This window comes from Bos indicus, chromosome 7 (assembly GCF_029378745.1).
Source record: "Bos indicus isolate NIAB-ARS_2022 breed Sahiwal x Tharparkar chromosome 7, NIAB-ARS_B.indTharparkar_mat_pri_1.0, whole genome shotgun sequence".
NCBI classification, from domain to species: domain Eukaryota; kingdom Metazoa; phylum Chordata; class Mammalia; order Artiodactyla; family Bovidae; genus Bos; species Bos indicus.
Genome location: NC_091766.1, coordinates 29,977,480 through 29,992,634, shown reverse-complemented (window position 1 = coordinate 29,992,634; position 15,155 = coordinate 29,977,480). Strand labels below are relative to the sequence as shown.

The 15,155-nt window shown below is 37.1% G+C and overlaps 1 protein-coding gene across 11 annotated transcripts in view; it reads left to right on the top strand.

The window, feature by feature from the left end:
• The window catches only part of CSNK1G3 (casein kinase 1 gamma 3), a 116,114-nt gene that overhangs the window by 35,782 nt on the left and 65,177 nt on the right, over positions 1 to 15,155 (top strand). For all 11 annotated transcript variants that reach the window (XM_019964632.2, XM_019964633.2, XM_019964634.2 and 8 more), the window contains 2 exons: positions 3,442 to 3,482; positions 9,161 to 9,230. In XM_019964632.2, coding sequence (XP_019820191.2) covers positions 3,442 to 3,482; positions 9,161 to 9,230 — 111 coding nt within the window. The remainder of the gene's footprint in view (positions 1 to 3,441; positions 3,483 to 9,160; positions 9,231 to 15,155) is intronic.

The window sequence follows — 15,155 nt, the reverse complement described above, 5'->3', positions numbered from 1 at the left end:
AATATAAATTCCATTTTTAAGTTAAAAATTTTTCTTTTGTTAGACACTCAGGATTTAAATGTTCCTCAAGATTTAAATTTTTAATTGTATCATTAAAGTATTCACTAAGCCAATTTTATACATCATGTATTCTTAAAATATATATGGTCACATCTAAATGCTGAACTAATTGGCTAAAAAATGGTATGTTTTCTAAAATGATTTTTAATTTATGGTCTCAGTGAGTACTTTGACTACAGCTTGGCTTACACCACTTAGGTACTCCTATTAATCTCTGTCTTTGTGATCAGTGTAATAGGTTTATGAGACTTATGCTATTTAGCATTAGAATGAACATTTTTCCCCCCACTCATTTTTATAAAACAAGAACAAAACTCAGAAGAGCTTTATAATATTTATATGAACAAACACTGCTGTACAGTTGGCAGTGGTTGTAACTATTTTTGCCATGACATTCTTTGTCAAAAGTAGTCTTGCTGTTTGGTCATGCAGCTCATTGACCGTAAGGCAGTTTTGCCCTCAAGGGTAAGATAACTGGTTGACAGTTTGGTTTCAGTGCTCTAGAAGATAAAAAAAAAACCTGGTTGACAGTTTTGATCTTGAATGGTTGACAGTTTGGTTTCATTTCTCCACGGATGCAGTGCTTTCATTTTTTTTTCATTTTATATTGGATTCTAGTTTATTTACAATGCTGTGTTAGTTTCAGGTGTACAGCAAAGTGATTTAGTTATTTTTACAGTCCCATCACTTCATGGTAAATAGAAGGGAAAAAGTGGAAGCAGTGACACATTTTCTTTTCTTGAGCTCCAAAATCACTGTGGACAGTGCTGTAGCCATTAAATTAAAAGATGCTTGCTCCTTGGAAGGAAAGCTGTGAGAAACCTAGACCGTGTATTTAAAAGCAGAGATATCACTTTGCCAACAAAAGTCCATATGATCAAAGCATGGAAATGAGAGTTGGACCATAAAGAAGGCTGAGTGCTGAAGAATTGATGCTTTTGAACTGTGGTGCTGGAGAAGACTCTTGAGAGTCCCTTGGACAGCAAGGAGATCATACTAGTCAATCCTAAAGGAAATCAACCCTGAATATTCCTTGGAAGGACTGATGTTGAAACCAAAACTCCAATACTTTGGCCACCTGATGTGAAGAGCTGACTCATTGGAAAAGGCCCTGATGCTGGGAAAGATTGAGGGCAAGAGGAGAAGAGGGCGGCTGAGGATCAGATGGTTAGATAGCGTCACTGACTCAATGGACATGAATTTCAGCAAACTCTGGGAGATAGTGAAGGACATGGAAACCTGATGTGCTGCAGTCCATGGGGTTGCAAAAGTTGGACACGACTTAGTCACTGAACAACAACAACTTTGGCTAATTTAGATACAATTGCTTGTTCTCTAATGACATCTTTACCAGGTTTATCATGCAATTAGAAATTGGATGCTAAAGAACAATCAAGCTCTTCGGTGTCCCTCGCAAAAGAAATGGTTACACGATTCCTGATGAGTGTAAGTTTCTTAAAAATGGTCAAAATTTTTGCTGTTTGATAGTGGAGAACATGATGGAGACAGAGTTTTTGTATTTGGTACAGCATCTAGCTTAGTGAATTTGGTGAAATATAAGGAGTGGTCATGTGTTGGAACATTTAAATGCAGTGCAGTGATTTATTACCAGTTGTATAGGTTGCACCTGGAGGAGGACATGGCAACCCACTCCAGTGCTCTTGCCTGGAAAATCCCATGGATGGAGGAGCCTGGGAGGCTACAGTCCATGGGGTTGCAAAGAGTCGGAGACAACTGAGGGACTTCACTTTCTTTATATAGGTTACATGTATTGATAATCAATAGGAGTGTCCCTCGATTATTCATTTTATTTCCAGGGAAATCTGGAGAGACTTAGTGCAAAATTTTTCTTATATCATAGAGAATTTAGGTCCAGTATGAGATCCTGAATCCTTAATGTTTGACTTTGACAAAGGAAGTATCACCTTTTCTCAGATATACCATTATTATCATGAATCTTCACAAATTTTAAATGTTTTTTATATTTTCATTTTTCACAATAAAGTCTTTAAAAGATTTTTTTTACTAGTTTTTCATGTGTCTTTGTGTCCTATTTAATGTTTATTTAAAATTTTATTTTCCTTGTTTTTTATGGCAAAATTGCCTTATGGGCCGTTAGCTGGGCTATGAAATTGCTTGTGGCAAAGAGTCTTATGGTGAAAATACTGCTCACTGTGGCAACATATCCAAGACTGAAATTTTGTCTAGAAGTTTTCCTGCCATTCATTGAATAAAATGAAGTTAGGAGTATTATGTTGGAAAAAATTGCATGTGTGAAAGTTGATGATTACCTATTTTATTCAGTACTCAGTGTAACCAGGGCCATTTACTATCATAGTTAAACACAACAACTGTCATTGTTCTGTCTTTCTTCAGAAATCAAATATTGTTATATTTTTTATCTTTTTAGCTATACTTGTAAAGAAGCACATGAATTTATGTATTACATTATCTTTACATACTTAATTCTCCATAGTGTTTTACTTGAACTACAGATACTGACCCTGTGGAATTTTCTAGATTATTTTCAACTTGCTGGTGCAAATGATTAGTGTAATTTACTTGGATTCTTTACATATTAATTATGTTAAATCTTTATTCTGATTTGTCTTCTATCTGTGTGTAGGTTTAAACTTAAAAAAGTTTAAAGTGTTTTAAGCTATCAAATCGGTATAAAATCTTCTGATCTCAATCTTTTTCCATTTTTTTTTTTTTAATGCTTAAAAGGCTTCTATATACTGGCCTGATAAATATTTTTTCTTGTTTTATGGCTTATATCTAACTCTTAAAATAACTGGAATTTAATTTGGTTTTAAGGTAAGTTGCTAATAACACTTCTTCCCCTCAAAGTAAATAACTAGTTTGTCAAAGCCAGTTATTGAATAGTATTTCTATTATTTTAAATGTATTCTGGATTTTTCTGTATATTTACTAGATTATGTAAGAGCCCTATTAAGATCACATCCGATAATAACAAAGGATTTAAAATGAGGTGGTGATTGAAAAAGGAATTGTGTAGTCTTGTTTCAATATACCGTTCTGGTTTTGAAACGTAGTGTGTTTGCCTATTGATTACTTCCTAAGTGGTACACAGTGTTCTAACAAAATAAAGAGTTTTTCTATTTTTTTTTTTATAGGCTAAAGTATTTCTTAGTCTTACTTTTTTCTCTGAGTCCAGGTGAAATACTAAATGTTAATGAGTTGATCATAAATTTAAATATATCCCTGTTATTGAGGTTTCTGCTAAGTAGTTGGAAGCAAAAATCTATAATTTATTTAAATGTATTCTGTGCTTCTCCTATCCCTCCAGAGCAGTTTTACATAATATATCTTTAAAAATTCACTTTTGGTAGAACCTGACATTTTTCTTTCTTTTTCAAGGGAAAAATTTGTATACAAATGAATATGTGGCCATTAAATTGGTAAGTTCATGTTTCTTATTTTTCTTCAATCATTTTCTTGTTATTTCTTTAATGATTAAGTTGCATTTTCACTAGTTTTTTCCATATCATTTGTAACTTGAGCGTTTATTTGGAAAGTATGAGGCATAACTGATCTTTTGTTATTAAGCTTCTAGCATTATCGTGCCCTCAAGTGTATGGTAATGTATAAGATATCTGTGTCTTTCTGTGTTATAACAACTTAATTCTTTTACTGTGGCAGCATTATAGAACTGAATTCTTAAAATTTGGTACTGCTTCAAATTTGAGGAAGCTGATGTACTGGCCTTTTTAATATGCTGGAAGTTAGAATGCAAGGTTTTTCTTTCTGATTCAAGCATTTGGACAAAAGTGTCTTTAGTGTTTAGGATTACATTACTTGGAAATGTATTTCCAGGTAGCTTCCAAAATCTTTTCTGTTTGTGTTTTATGTTTGGTAAAACCGGGTCTTGCTTGACCTTCAGGGATTCAGAAATTCTTGATATGGGTGGAGGTTAGCCAGGAAAGCAAACTCCCAAGGGACTGATTTGAAGTCCTAAAGAAGCTTGGTATGACATCTGTAAGGCAGCTTTTTTTTTTTTTTGTATAGTTGGGATCTGGGAATTTTTATGACATATAACTTTGTTCTGGTGCAGCTTTACTATTTGGTTTGCCAGCCAGGTTTCCCTGAGGTTGAGCATGGCTTATTTGGTTTTCCCAGCCTGCCTGCCAGTCTTGATCTTCTTTGTGCCAATATAACCTCTGTTATTAGGGTAATGTGACTACAGAAGAGCCTATTCAAGCAAGAGGCAAGTTGGAGAAATTGAAAAACAAAACTTTGGGGATAAGATAGAAAACTGTGCTTTAAGTTAAAAAGCACAGTTTAAGTATCTTTGTGAGTATAAACCAAGTTTCACTGGAACAAATGCTGTCTATTTTTACTGGAAAATAAAAATGTGCAGTAGGGGTTGTGGTGCTACTGAGATGGGCTCACTGACATGTGAGTTGGGACTGGCATTTACCTGGCATGAGTTCACCTAGGTTTAGTTCTGGTCCTTGATTTTTATGACAGAAAATCTGGTTAGGTTGTCTCATTAAAATTGTCGCTGTTAATCAGAACTAGATTCACAGTATCCATCAATTCACTTAGTCAAGTTCTCAGGTGTAAGTCAGAAGAGTTAATTTCTAACTTACAGTGAAGGTATTTTATTATTATGGGTCCAGAATGCCCACAACAGTATAAATCATGTTTTCTTTCTGTAGGCTGATCTACATAGAATATTAAGTTAAAATTACAAAAAGAAATATGCAAGGTTTCCTCATGAGTGTGTAGTCAGGACAAGGGGAGTTAGTTTGTGTGAATCACAATAGGGAGGCCAGGATGCAAGGAACGGGCATTGCTGACTTTTCTTTTCCCATGGTCTAGGCCAGTGGTCTGAGATACAGACATTGAATGGTGTTGGGAGTGGACATGGCACACTAGGATGGCAGTTCCTATATTCTTTGTTATTGATGGCTTGTAATGAGTAGTTCCACTCACGGGAGCATGTGAATAATACTTAACTGAGGTTAGGGCAAATAAATCTTTATGTCAAAATATGAGCCACGCTAGGCTCACCTTTACTTGTCAGTTTCAGTCATTCACTGGTGACCCTTAGCTCCAGTTATTTTCAGATTTGAAACTTGTTTACCCTGTTGACGTCTTTGCTACCTTACTAAACATGTCCTGTGTCATCTGTTAGCCTTCCTGTGTATACACATACAAGTCACTTGTTTTAGTTTACTTTCATGCTGTATCACTGTTCCCGTATTTTTTTTTAAATGTTAAGTTTGGTTTTCTTTTTATTCTGGAACCTAAATTTATTTATTAATTTACTTTTGGCTAAACTGAGTCTTTGTTGCTATGCGAAGGCATTCTCTAATTGCTGTGAGCAGGGGCTGCTCTTTGTTGTGGTGCGTGGGCTTCTCGTCGTGGTAGCTTCTCTTGTTGCAGAGCATGAGCTCTAGACGAGCAGGCTTAAGTAGCTGTGGGGTGTGGGCTCAGGAGTTGTGGTTCCCAGGCTCCAGAGCACAGCCTTTTTGTTGCGGTGCGTGGGCTTAGTTGCTCCACACTATGTGGGATCTTCCCAGACAAGGGATCGAACCCACGTCCCCTGCATTGGCAGGTGGATTCTTTACCACTGAGCCAATGGGGAAGTCCCCTTATTTTTTTTTTTTCTTCTTTTGTTTTTTGACATTATTTTTCTGCCTTGATTTGTCCCTTATTAAAGCACAGTGATTAGAACTACATATAATAATGTTGTTATTCAATATTCTTTGGAAGAACTGGAAGTATTTTTATATCTATATGTGGCATTTTGAGGTTGAAGTATGGTATAGAGTTATACTTGCCTCAGATTCATCCAAAGGTGTATTGGCAAGATAAAAAATTTTTCATATAAACTGTTAAGCCATGGTTGGTATTTAGTTTCCTAAATATTTTCATGTGTGTGTATTTATGTATTTATATGTGTATTATATGTATATACATATATATAAAATGTCCTTTTATATTTTTTCTATCTTATATGTTTGTCTGTTTGTATCTATTGTCTCTGTTTATACAAAACCTCATGATTTTGTTCAGAACCTGCCTTAAAAGTAACCACTTGAAAAATGTTGTATCTGTATACCTTCAGTACTCTCTTATTTTTGTACCTTGGTACAAAGTCCTTATTTGATGACAGTGGTGTTCATTCAGAGAGCAAACTTTAGTGACTAATTTCAGTTTTGTTATATATCCCATATAAAGGTTTACACAGTTATTTAATGTTACCCTGGTTCCTATTGATAGTTTGCTTCAGGTTAATTTGTTAACTTGATCTCAGCCACCACTCTCATATCTTGTTTGTTCAGTTCAGTTCAGTCGCTCAATCCTGACTCTTTGCGACTCCATGGACTGTTGCATGCCAGGCTTCCCTGTCCATCACCAACTCCCGAAGCTTGCTCAAACTCGTGTCCACTGAGTTGGTGATGCCATCCAACCATTCATCCTCTATCACCCCCTTCTCCTCCTGCCTCCTGCCATACAACAAATGACAGGTTATTATGCACCTTGTTTATAGTTACATAATAACCTGTCATTCATGAATAATGAAAAATTCATCCTATGGTGAGGTGACTTTTCTTGTATGGTGGCACAATAAAATTTTAGTGCTAGTAAAGTATTGGAATCAAGCTGAAGTGACTCTGCTAAATTAGAGAGTAGATAGATCTGGGTTTCTGTTTTTACCTAGGGAATATTAGTGATTGAGTGAATTATGTATTTTACTTGTGATTGTCTACTTGGGTATCTTTTTATTATATCTTATGGTTATATACTTTAATATAGTTAACTAAGGAATTCCACTGTATGGAAGGGGCTGTTTTAAGTCATATATATGTGTATAGAAATAAAATGAGAAAATATTTTATGTGTCTTTTGTAAACAAGGGAACTGAAAAGTACAAAAAGATTAAGTAAGTCTAGCAAGTAGTGAATTTCTGATTCACACCCAGCCTCTGCCTTTACCCTACCATCCTGCCTCTCAAGAACTAAGTTGATTGTTTTCTCTTATAATAATCTTTATGATTATAACTGTTCCACTGGGATTTTACAGCTTCCTTATTTGAAGTCTTTGTCGTTGGCTCTTTCATTATGATATGTCAAGTATAAATTTCTTTTTAGTTACTCTGGGATTCACATTCCTCTTGACTCTCTGGTTTGTTGTCTTTCATCAGTTCTCGCATTTATTTCTTCAGTTGTTGCCTCTGCTCACTTTTCTTTCTCTTTTCCTTATCAAATGCATATTAGTCCTCATTGTATTGTCCAGCTCTTTAATCTTTTTTCTGTGTTTTCTGTTTTTCTTCCTGCATAATGCATTTTGTATAATTTATGTAGATGCATTCCACAAAATTTTCTCATTCTTTAGGTATTTTTCTGTCTCCCAGTTTCCAAATTCTTTTTGCTGTTGTGTTAGTGTGTTGACGGATTGGTTTTAAATTTTGGTTATTTTTGTTTTTTTGTACTTCTTGAAGTTTTGTTGGTTTTGTTTAAATTTTGTTAGCTTGTTATATACTTTCCTGTTGGATCTTGTTCAGTTTTCCTGTGTTATTGCTCTGTTATAGTTTTGTTTCCTACACATTTATATCTTAAATCTACTTTGCTTCTGTTTATGTTCTATGAGTGTGTGTGTGTGTTTGTCTGTGTAGGTATAAATCTCAAAAACATGTTGAATGAAAAGTCAGATACATACATATAAGACATATATCATACAATCTCATTTGCATGAAATCCAGCAACAGACAAAACAAATCAAAAGATGATAGAAGTCTGAGAGAAGGGTGATAGAAGAGCGCTAAAGGCTTTTTGAGCTAGTGGTTGCAGTTTACAAAACTCAGTTCAGTTCAGTTCAGTTGCTCAGTGATGTCTGACTCTTTGTGACCCCATGAATCGCAGCACGCCAGGCCTCCCTGTCCATCACCAACTCCCTGAGTTCACTCAGACTCATGTCCATTGAGTCAGTGATGCCATCCAGCCATCTCATCCTCTGTTGTCCCCTTCTCCTCCTGCCCTCAATTCCTCCCAGCATCAAAGTCTTTTCCAATGAGTCAAGTCTTCGCATGAGGTGGCCAAAGTACTGGAGTTTCAGCTTAGCATCATTCCTTCCAAAGAAATCCCAGGGCTGATTTCCTTCGGAATGGACCGGTTGGATCTCCTTGCAGTCCAAGGGACTCTCAAGAGTCTTCTCCAACACCACAGTTCAAAAGCATCAATTCTTCAGCACTCAGCTTTATAGTCCAACTCTCACATCCATACATGACCACTGGAAAAACCATAGCCTTGACTAGACGAACCTTTGTTGGCAAAGTAATGTCTCTGCTTTTGAATATGCTATGTAGGTTGGTCATAACTTTCCTTCCAAGGAGTAAGCGTCTTTTAATTTCATGGCTGCAGTCACCATCTGCAGTGATTTTGAAGCCCAGAAAAATAAAGTCTGACACTGTTTCCACTGTTTCCCCATCTATTTCTCATTAAGTGATGGGATCGGATGCCATGATCTTCGTTTTCTGAATGTTGAGCTTTAAGCCAACTTTTTCACTCTCCCCTTTCACTTTCATCAAGAGGCTTTTCAGTTCCTCGTATGAGCCTAATATTTAGAAATTGTGTGTTTTACTGTAAGCTGTACTCCACCTAAAATTTTTAAAAATGTGTTGTTGCTACTGTCAAAATTTTCCCATTTCCATCGTTGTTCTTTTTTACTTTTCTGTAATGTCACTTTAACCCAGAACCTTTCCATCAGAAATATATAATGTACAGGGCACAGTAATTCCTGGGAACAGAAGTAGAATCAGGGCCATCATTGCCTTAGTCAAGAATGTTAACAGTATACTTTTCTTCAGGGTCAAAGAGTCAAACATAGACTTCCCTAATGCTTCTGTAATAGCCACTTAACCTTGTATATGTTTATGGCATTAATATATTTTACATTGTACTTAAAGTTGATTATTATCTGGATTTAACCTTAGGGAGACAAGGATACCTAATAGAGTGTTACACTATATAAGAGCTGACATCAAGATTTGTAACATTTGTAATAACTGGGGCCTAGTGACACTTTAATAACTTGTATATTTTTTATTGTTGCTTTTTTTTTTAAACAGGAGCCCATGAAATCCAGAGCACCACAGCTACATTTGGAATACAGATTCTACAAGCAGTTAGGATCTGGAGGTAAAGTCTTATATTAATTTTTAAATTTGTAAAAAAATGAATTGTCATGATAGTAACTCTAAGTTTCAAGGAATACTATGTTAAATTTAGTTAAAAGTAATACTTCTTAAGGCTATGCTTAGTAGGTTATTTTCTTACTAGAGTCTTCCTTTTTATTTTAAATATGCCATTTTTAGAGCTTTTTGTGTTGCTACCAATAGAAATAGAGAACATTGTGAAAAAATTTAATTGGGGAATATAAAGTTCATATAGTTTCCAGACTCTTAGCCTTTTTGGTGATAGAAGGAGATCAGTTCTGGGATTTCTTTGGAAGGAATGATGCTACAGCTGAAACTCCAGTACTTTGGCCACCTCATGCGAAGAGTTGACTCATTGGAAAAGACTCTGATGCTGGGAGGGATTGGGGGCAGGTGGAGAAGGGGACAACAGAGGATGAGATGGCTGGATGGCATCACTGACTTGATGGACATGAGTTTGAGTGAACTCCGGGAGTTGGTGATGGACAGGGAGGCCTGGCGTGCTGCGATTCATGGGGGTCGCAGAGTCGGACATGACTAAGCGACTGAACTGAAGTGAACTGAACTGATAGTTACTGAAATGACTTAGGACATAATAGTAGGCTGAAAAATGGCCCCTTAAAAGATATCCATATCACAGGCCCTAGAATCTATAAATGTGACCTTATAGCAAAGACTTTGCCGGTATGAGTAAGTTAAGGATCTTGAGATTAAAGATTATTTTGGGTTATCTCACTTCAGTTCAGTTGTTCAGTTGTGTCGGACTCTTTGCGACCCCCTGGACTACAGCACATGGGTTATCTGGGTGGCCCCAAATGCACAGTAAAAGAGAGTCAGAGGAACGATTTACGTAACGGAAGAGAAGGCCTAGTGGCTACTGAGGCCAAGATTGGAGTGATACGGCCAATAAGCCAAGGAATCTTGAAATCCTGGTGTAGGATTGTCCCGTAGAACCTTTTTGATTCAGCCTGTTGGAACTGATTTCAAATTTTTTGGCCTCCAGAACTGTGAGAAAATAAATTTCTGTTATTTTAAGCCACAAATGTGTAGTAATTACAGTGGCTGTAAGAAATTAATACCAGTATAGTTTTACATAAACTCTAAGTGAGAATGGATATTTTGTTCCATTGGAAAAAAACTAACGAGAAAATTTCCTAGTTTACGTTGTATTTACTTTATGTTAACGTTTCTCTCAGCTCCACTTTTCATTTCTGTTCTACTAACTGTAATGATTTTTATATGTACAGTGTCTTACCAAGTAAGGGTATTTTGTTTTCCCAGGTTCAATAGAACGGAATTTTTTCATGTGTCTTTTTGTAAGCTCATGTTTACCTTCTGCTTGGTAGAGCTGTACATTTCTTAATACATTATCAATTTTGCATTCTTTTCTTTTTCCTTAGAGCATGCTTTCCAAATGAGTCATCATTGTGGGGACACTAAGTTGACATTTTGTAATAATGGTTTTATCATTATAATCTTTCTATAGTGCGTGTTTGAGTCTGATACAGACAGTCCTCCAGGACTTATCAAAATTATCACTGACAATTGAGATTTAAATGATAAGGGGATACAATTAATTATATGTGAAACTATACATATTAGTTAGGACTAGTAAGTGACCCCACTCCAGTACTCTTGCCTGGAGAATCCCATGGATGGGGGAGCCTGGTAGGCTGCAGTCCATGGGGTTGCTAGGAGTCGGATACAACTGAGCGACTTCACTTTCACTTTCATGCATTGGAGAAGGAAATGGCAACCCACTCCAGTGTTCTTGCCTGAAGAATCCCAGGGATGGGGGAGCCTGGTGGGCTGCCATCTATGGGGGTCACACGGAGTCGGACACGACTGAAGTGACTTAGCAGCAGCAGTAAGTGACAGAAAGCCCTAAGAAGCTAAGTGGGGGGAAAAAAGGAGTTTATTGACCACGTACTGTGAATTCAGGGAAAAGACTTGTTTATAAGACATTGCAATACTGTCACCAGAGACATTCTTTAATTTGTCTGTATGCTGTTTGTGTGTGTCTCTCTGTGTGTAAGCATATGTGTAAGCTTTGTTCTCTGGCCCTTCTTATGAAATGACAGAGAAGCTTACCAACAGCCTAGCTTAGCACTTATAAAAGTATCTCTTAACTAAAAATTTCAGCAAAAGTTCTAGAACTGATTGTAAGGGTTTCCTGAAGTGGGGAGGGAGGGATAGTTAGGGATTTTAGGAAGGTCATGTGCATGCTGCTGTATTTAAAACGGATAACCAACAAAGACCTACTGTATAGCACATGGAACTCTGCTCGGTGTTATGTGCCAACCTGGATGGATGGGGGTTTGGGAGAGAATGGATGCATATATGCATATGACTGAGTCCCTTCACTGTTCACCTGAAATTACCACAGCGTTGTTAATTGGGTAAAAGTTTAAGCTTTGGGGAGAAAAGTTACAGCACCAAAAAAATAAAAGTTCTAGGACTGAATCATACTTATTTCGTATCTAGTGATTTAATCACTGTGAATTTGATCACCCAGACTTGCATCTTGTGCTCATCTCAGATACTACCTGAAATCCAGGGGCTGGGAATAGGGAGATATTCCCGTGTCTCATGGGAAACTGAGGTGTTACCAGAAGAAGGAAGATTGGATGCTGGGGACCATGTGTTGAGAACTGCTGAGCTAGGAGTATAAGCATTTGTGCTAAAAGTTAAGAATGCCTGAAAGCAAAAAATTTCCTTGGAAAAGAACATAACCTATGTGCTAATTCTGTAGTTAGTTTTTCTAATCAGATTTCAGTTTTTCTTGATCAGATCTGTAGAGTTTAAACTTCGTGATAAGAATGTTAATATTGATGTGCATGCGTTCTAAGTTGCTTCAGTCATGTCTGACTCTGTGCAACCCTGTGGACTGTAGCCCTCCAGGCTCCTCTGTCCATGGGGATTCTCCAGGCAGAAATACTGGAGTGGGTTGCCATGTCCTCCTCCAGGGGATCTTCCCGACCCAGGGATCGAACCCATGTCTCTTATGTCTCCTGCATTGGCAGATGGGTTCTTTACCACTACTTCTGTTCTAATCCTTCGTACATGAACAATAGTGGACCTGAAAATGGAAAGAAACATCATGACAATGATTCTTTCAATAACATGCTTAACCGTTGCCCACCTATAAGGAACTGAAGTACCAAGCAGTATCAAGAGTGTAGGATCTCCATATGTTATTTTGTGGCTTAATTGATGGTGTTTTATCACATAAGTGAAATGCTGAAATATAAAATGAAGTGGTAAATTTATTTTGGGAGAGAGATGGTACAATTGTACTTTCATGTAGTGTGTGAATTTTGTATTCTTACCCACTCTTGAGCGTTTCTTGGGAAAAAATATACTTGTCTCCAGTGTTGGGGATGCTAATAAGCATCACTGAAAATTAGTGATGTTAGAAGTTATCAGAGTAACTTGTCAGCCCACAATCAATGACTTTTTGTAGTAGTATCAAAAATGCATTTAGAACAATTGAAATTGGGTAGACTCTTAAGTTATATAGTTGAAAGTTCACTGGATACAAAAACAAATACAAAAGCTTGCTTTTGCCCATTGAGCTGGATCGTGTTCATGCTTTTTAGTAGCCAAAAAACTTTGATCAAGAGACACAGCTAGTAACTTAAAGCCTCATTACTCTCTGTTCTCAACCATCTCCCCAGAGCCTCTCTTTTCTTGCCCTCCTGTGCCTCGCCTCTCCTCTGGTCTTGCGTATCATATTCATATTGCTGTGGTCGTGTTGTTTTGTTTGGTGCTTGTTTCGGGTACTCCGTATCCCTTGTTTATTAGTTGCAGCTCTTCCCAATTCATAGCAGTTTGATTTGTTTGCTCATTGTTAGAAAACTGCCCAGCCATGACCTGGGAAATGGAATTTTAGTTTGGTTTTTACAGTGCTTGCTTTGTACTCTTGATTTTAAAAAGATATCTAACTCTGATCCTGTACTTCAATGACAGAATTTGTGTTGAAATACATTATCTATTACATTAGTAGTTATGTAAGAAGTTTTTGCATTCATTGACTCATGAAGCAATATGTATTTCAAAGAGTTATTTAGAGTTAGATCATTTTTTTTTTTTTCACCAGAGATCTGTGCTGAGTCATTTTAAGGTAAAATTATGTTGAATGGTAAAGCTGAGGTATTTCTATTCATATTGGAGACTAAATATTTAATTTACTCAATGAAATGTAATGCTTTTTATGGAATTTAGCCATCTGGATAAGGTAGAGATAAATATTTTTGAGACTCTTTGAAACCATTAAAGGAAGGAAGTTTTGAAGAAAATGGAAGCAGTTCTTACTTGTTCCTTTATTGATCTCTTTCTCAGTATTATTTTAGAAAGCCAGATATATTACGTGTATACCTTGCTTGAATGTACATGTACAACTGCCAACAATGAGTTGGCTTATATGAATTCACTTACGTATACGTCTTTTCAATTCAGAAATTTTATGTGAATAGTTAAGAATTTTGAGTTATGCTTAATAGACACGTTTGAAGAGGGGAGACTTAAAGGTTGGGAAAAAAAGAAAAGTTGGTGATTTGGATAGCAGAACTAGGGTAGAAAACTTTGAAATGCAGCCTTAGAACAAAATGGCAAGACAGAGTAAATCTGGGCCTTAGGATGGGAGGTATGGCGGGAAGGGAGAGGAAGGCAAAATTATATGATGACAGAGTCTGAACACTATACAGTTGACCCTTGAACAGTGTGGGTCCACTTATACATGGATTTTTTTCAGTAGTAAGTACTACTTCCCAGGTGGGCTTCCCTGGTGGCTCAGACAGTAAAGAATCTGCCTGCAATGCAAGAGACCCAGGTTACATGCCTGGGTCTGGAAGACCCCTGGAGAAGGGAATGGCTACCCACTCCAGTATTACTGCCTGGAGAACTCCATGGACGGAGGAGCCTGACAGGCTGTAGCCCATGGGGTCACAAAGAGTCAGACAAGACTGAATGACTAACACTTTCACTACAATACTACATGATGTAAGGTTGGTTGAATGTGAGGATGTGGAACCACAGACACAGAGGATCCAAAACATGTATATGGAGGGCCGACTATGAGTTATATGTGGGTTTTTGTGCAGTGGGGTCAGTGCCCCTAACTCCTGTGTTTTTCAAGGGTCAGTTCTACTTTGCTTAATTCCAAGGAGCTCCAAAATGAAGCTCATGGTTAATAAGAATAGAAGTAAGGCTATATAACTTTGAATATTAGGGACAGTGTTTGAGATATACTTAGTCAGTTAATACTTGGATTAAATAAATGTGGCCTAAATCTTTTTCCAATTCAAGTTTTTCTTTGTCATCCCTGAATCTTTTTTTTTTGTTGTTGTTGTTATTAAAAGTTTCAAGTGTGAAGCATTATAATTTGACATCTGTACAGGCATTCCTTGTTTTGTTGTGCTTCACCAGTATTTTTTTTTTTTTTTTTAATTACAAATTGGAAGTTTGTGGCATCCCTACAAAGAGCAAGTCCTTGGCACCCTTTCTCTAACAGCATCTGCTCACTTCATGTCTTTGTGTCACATTTGGACAATTTTCACAGTATTTCTGACTTTTCTGAATGGGAGTTTCCTTGTAGCTCAGTTGGTGAAAAATCTGCCTGTAATGCAGGAGACCTGGGTTCGATTCCTGTGTCGGGAAGATCCCCTGGAGAAGGAAATAGCAGCCCACTCAGTATTCTTTCCTGGAGAATCTCATGGACAGAGAAGCCTGGCAGGCTACAGTCAATGGGGGTCTCAAGAGTCGGACCTGACTGACCGACTAAACCACCACCATTAGAGTTTTCCATTATTATTATGTTTGTTCTGGTGAACTATGTACAGTGATCTTTGATGTTACTGTCACAGCTTGCTGAAGGGTCAGATGATGGTTAGCATTTTTTACCCATAAA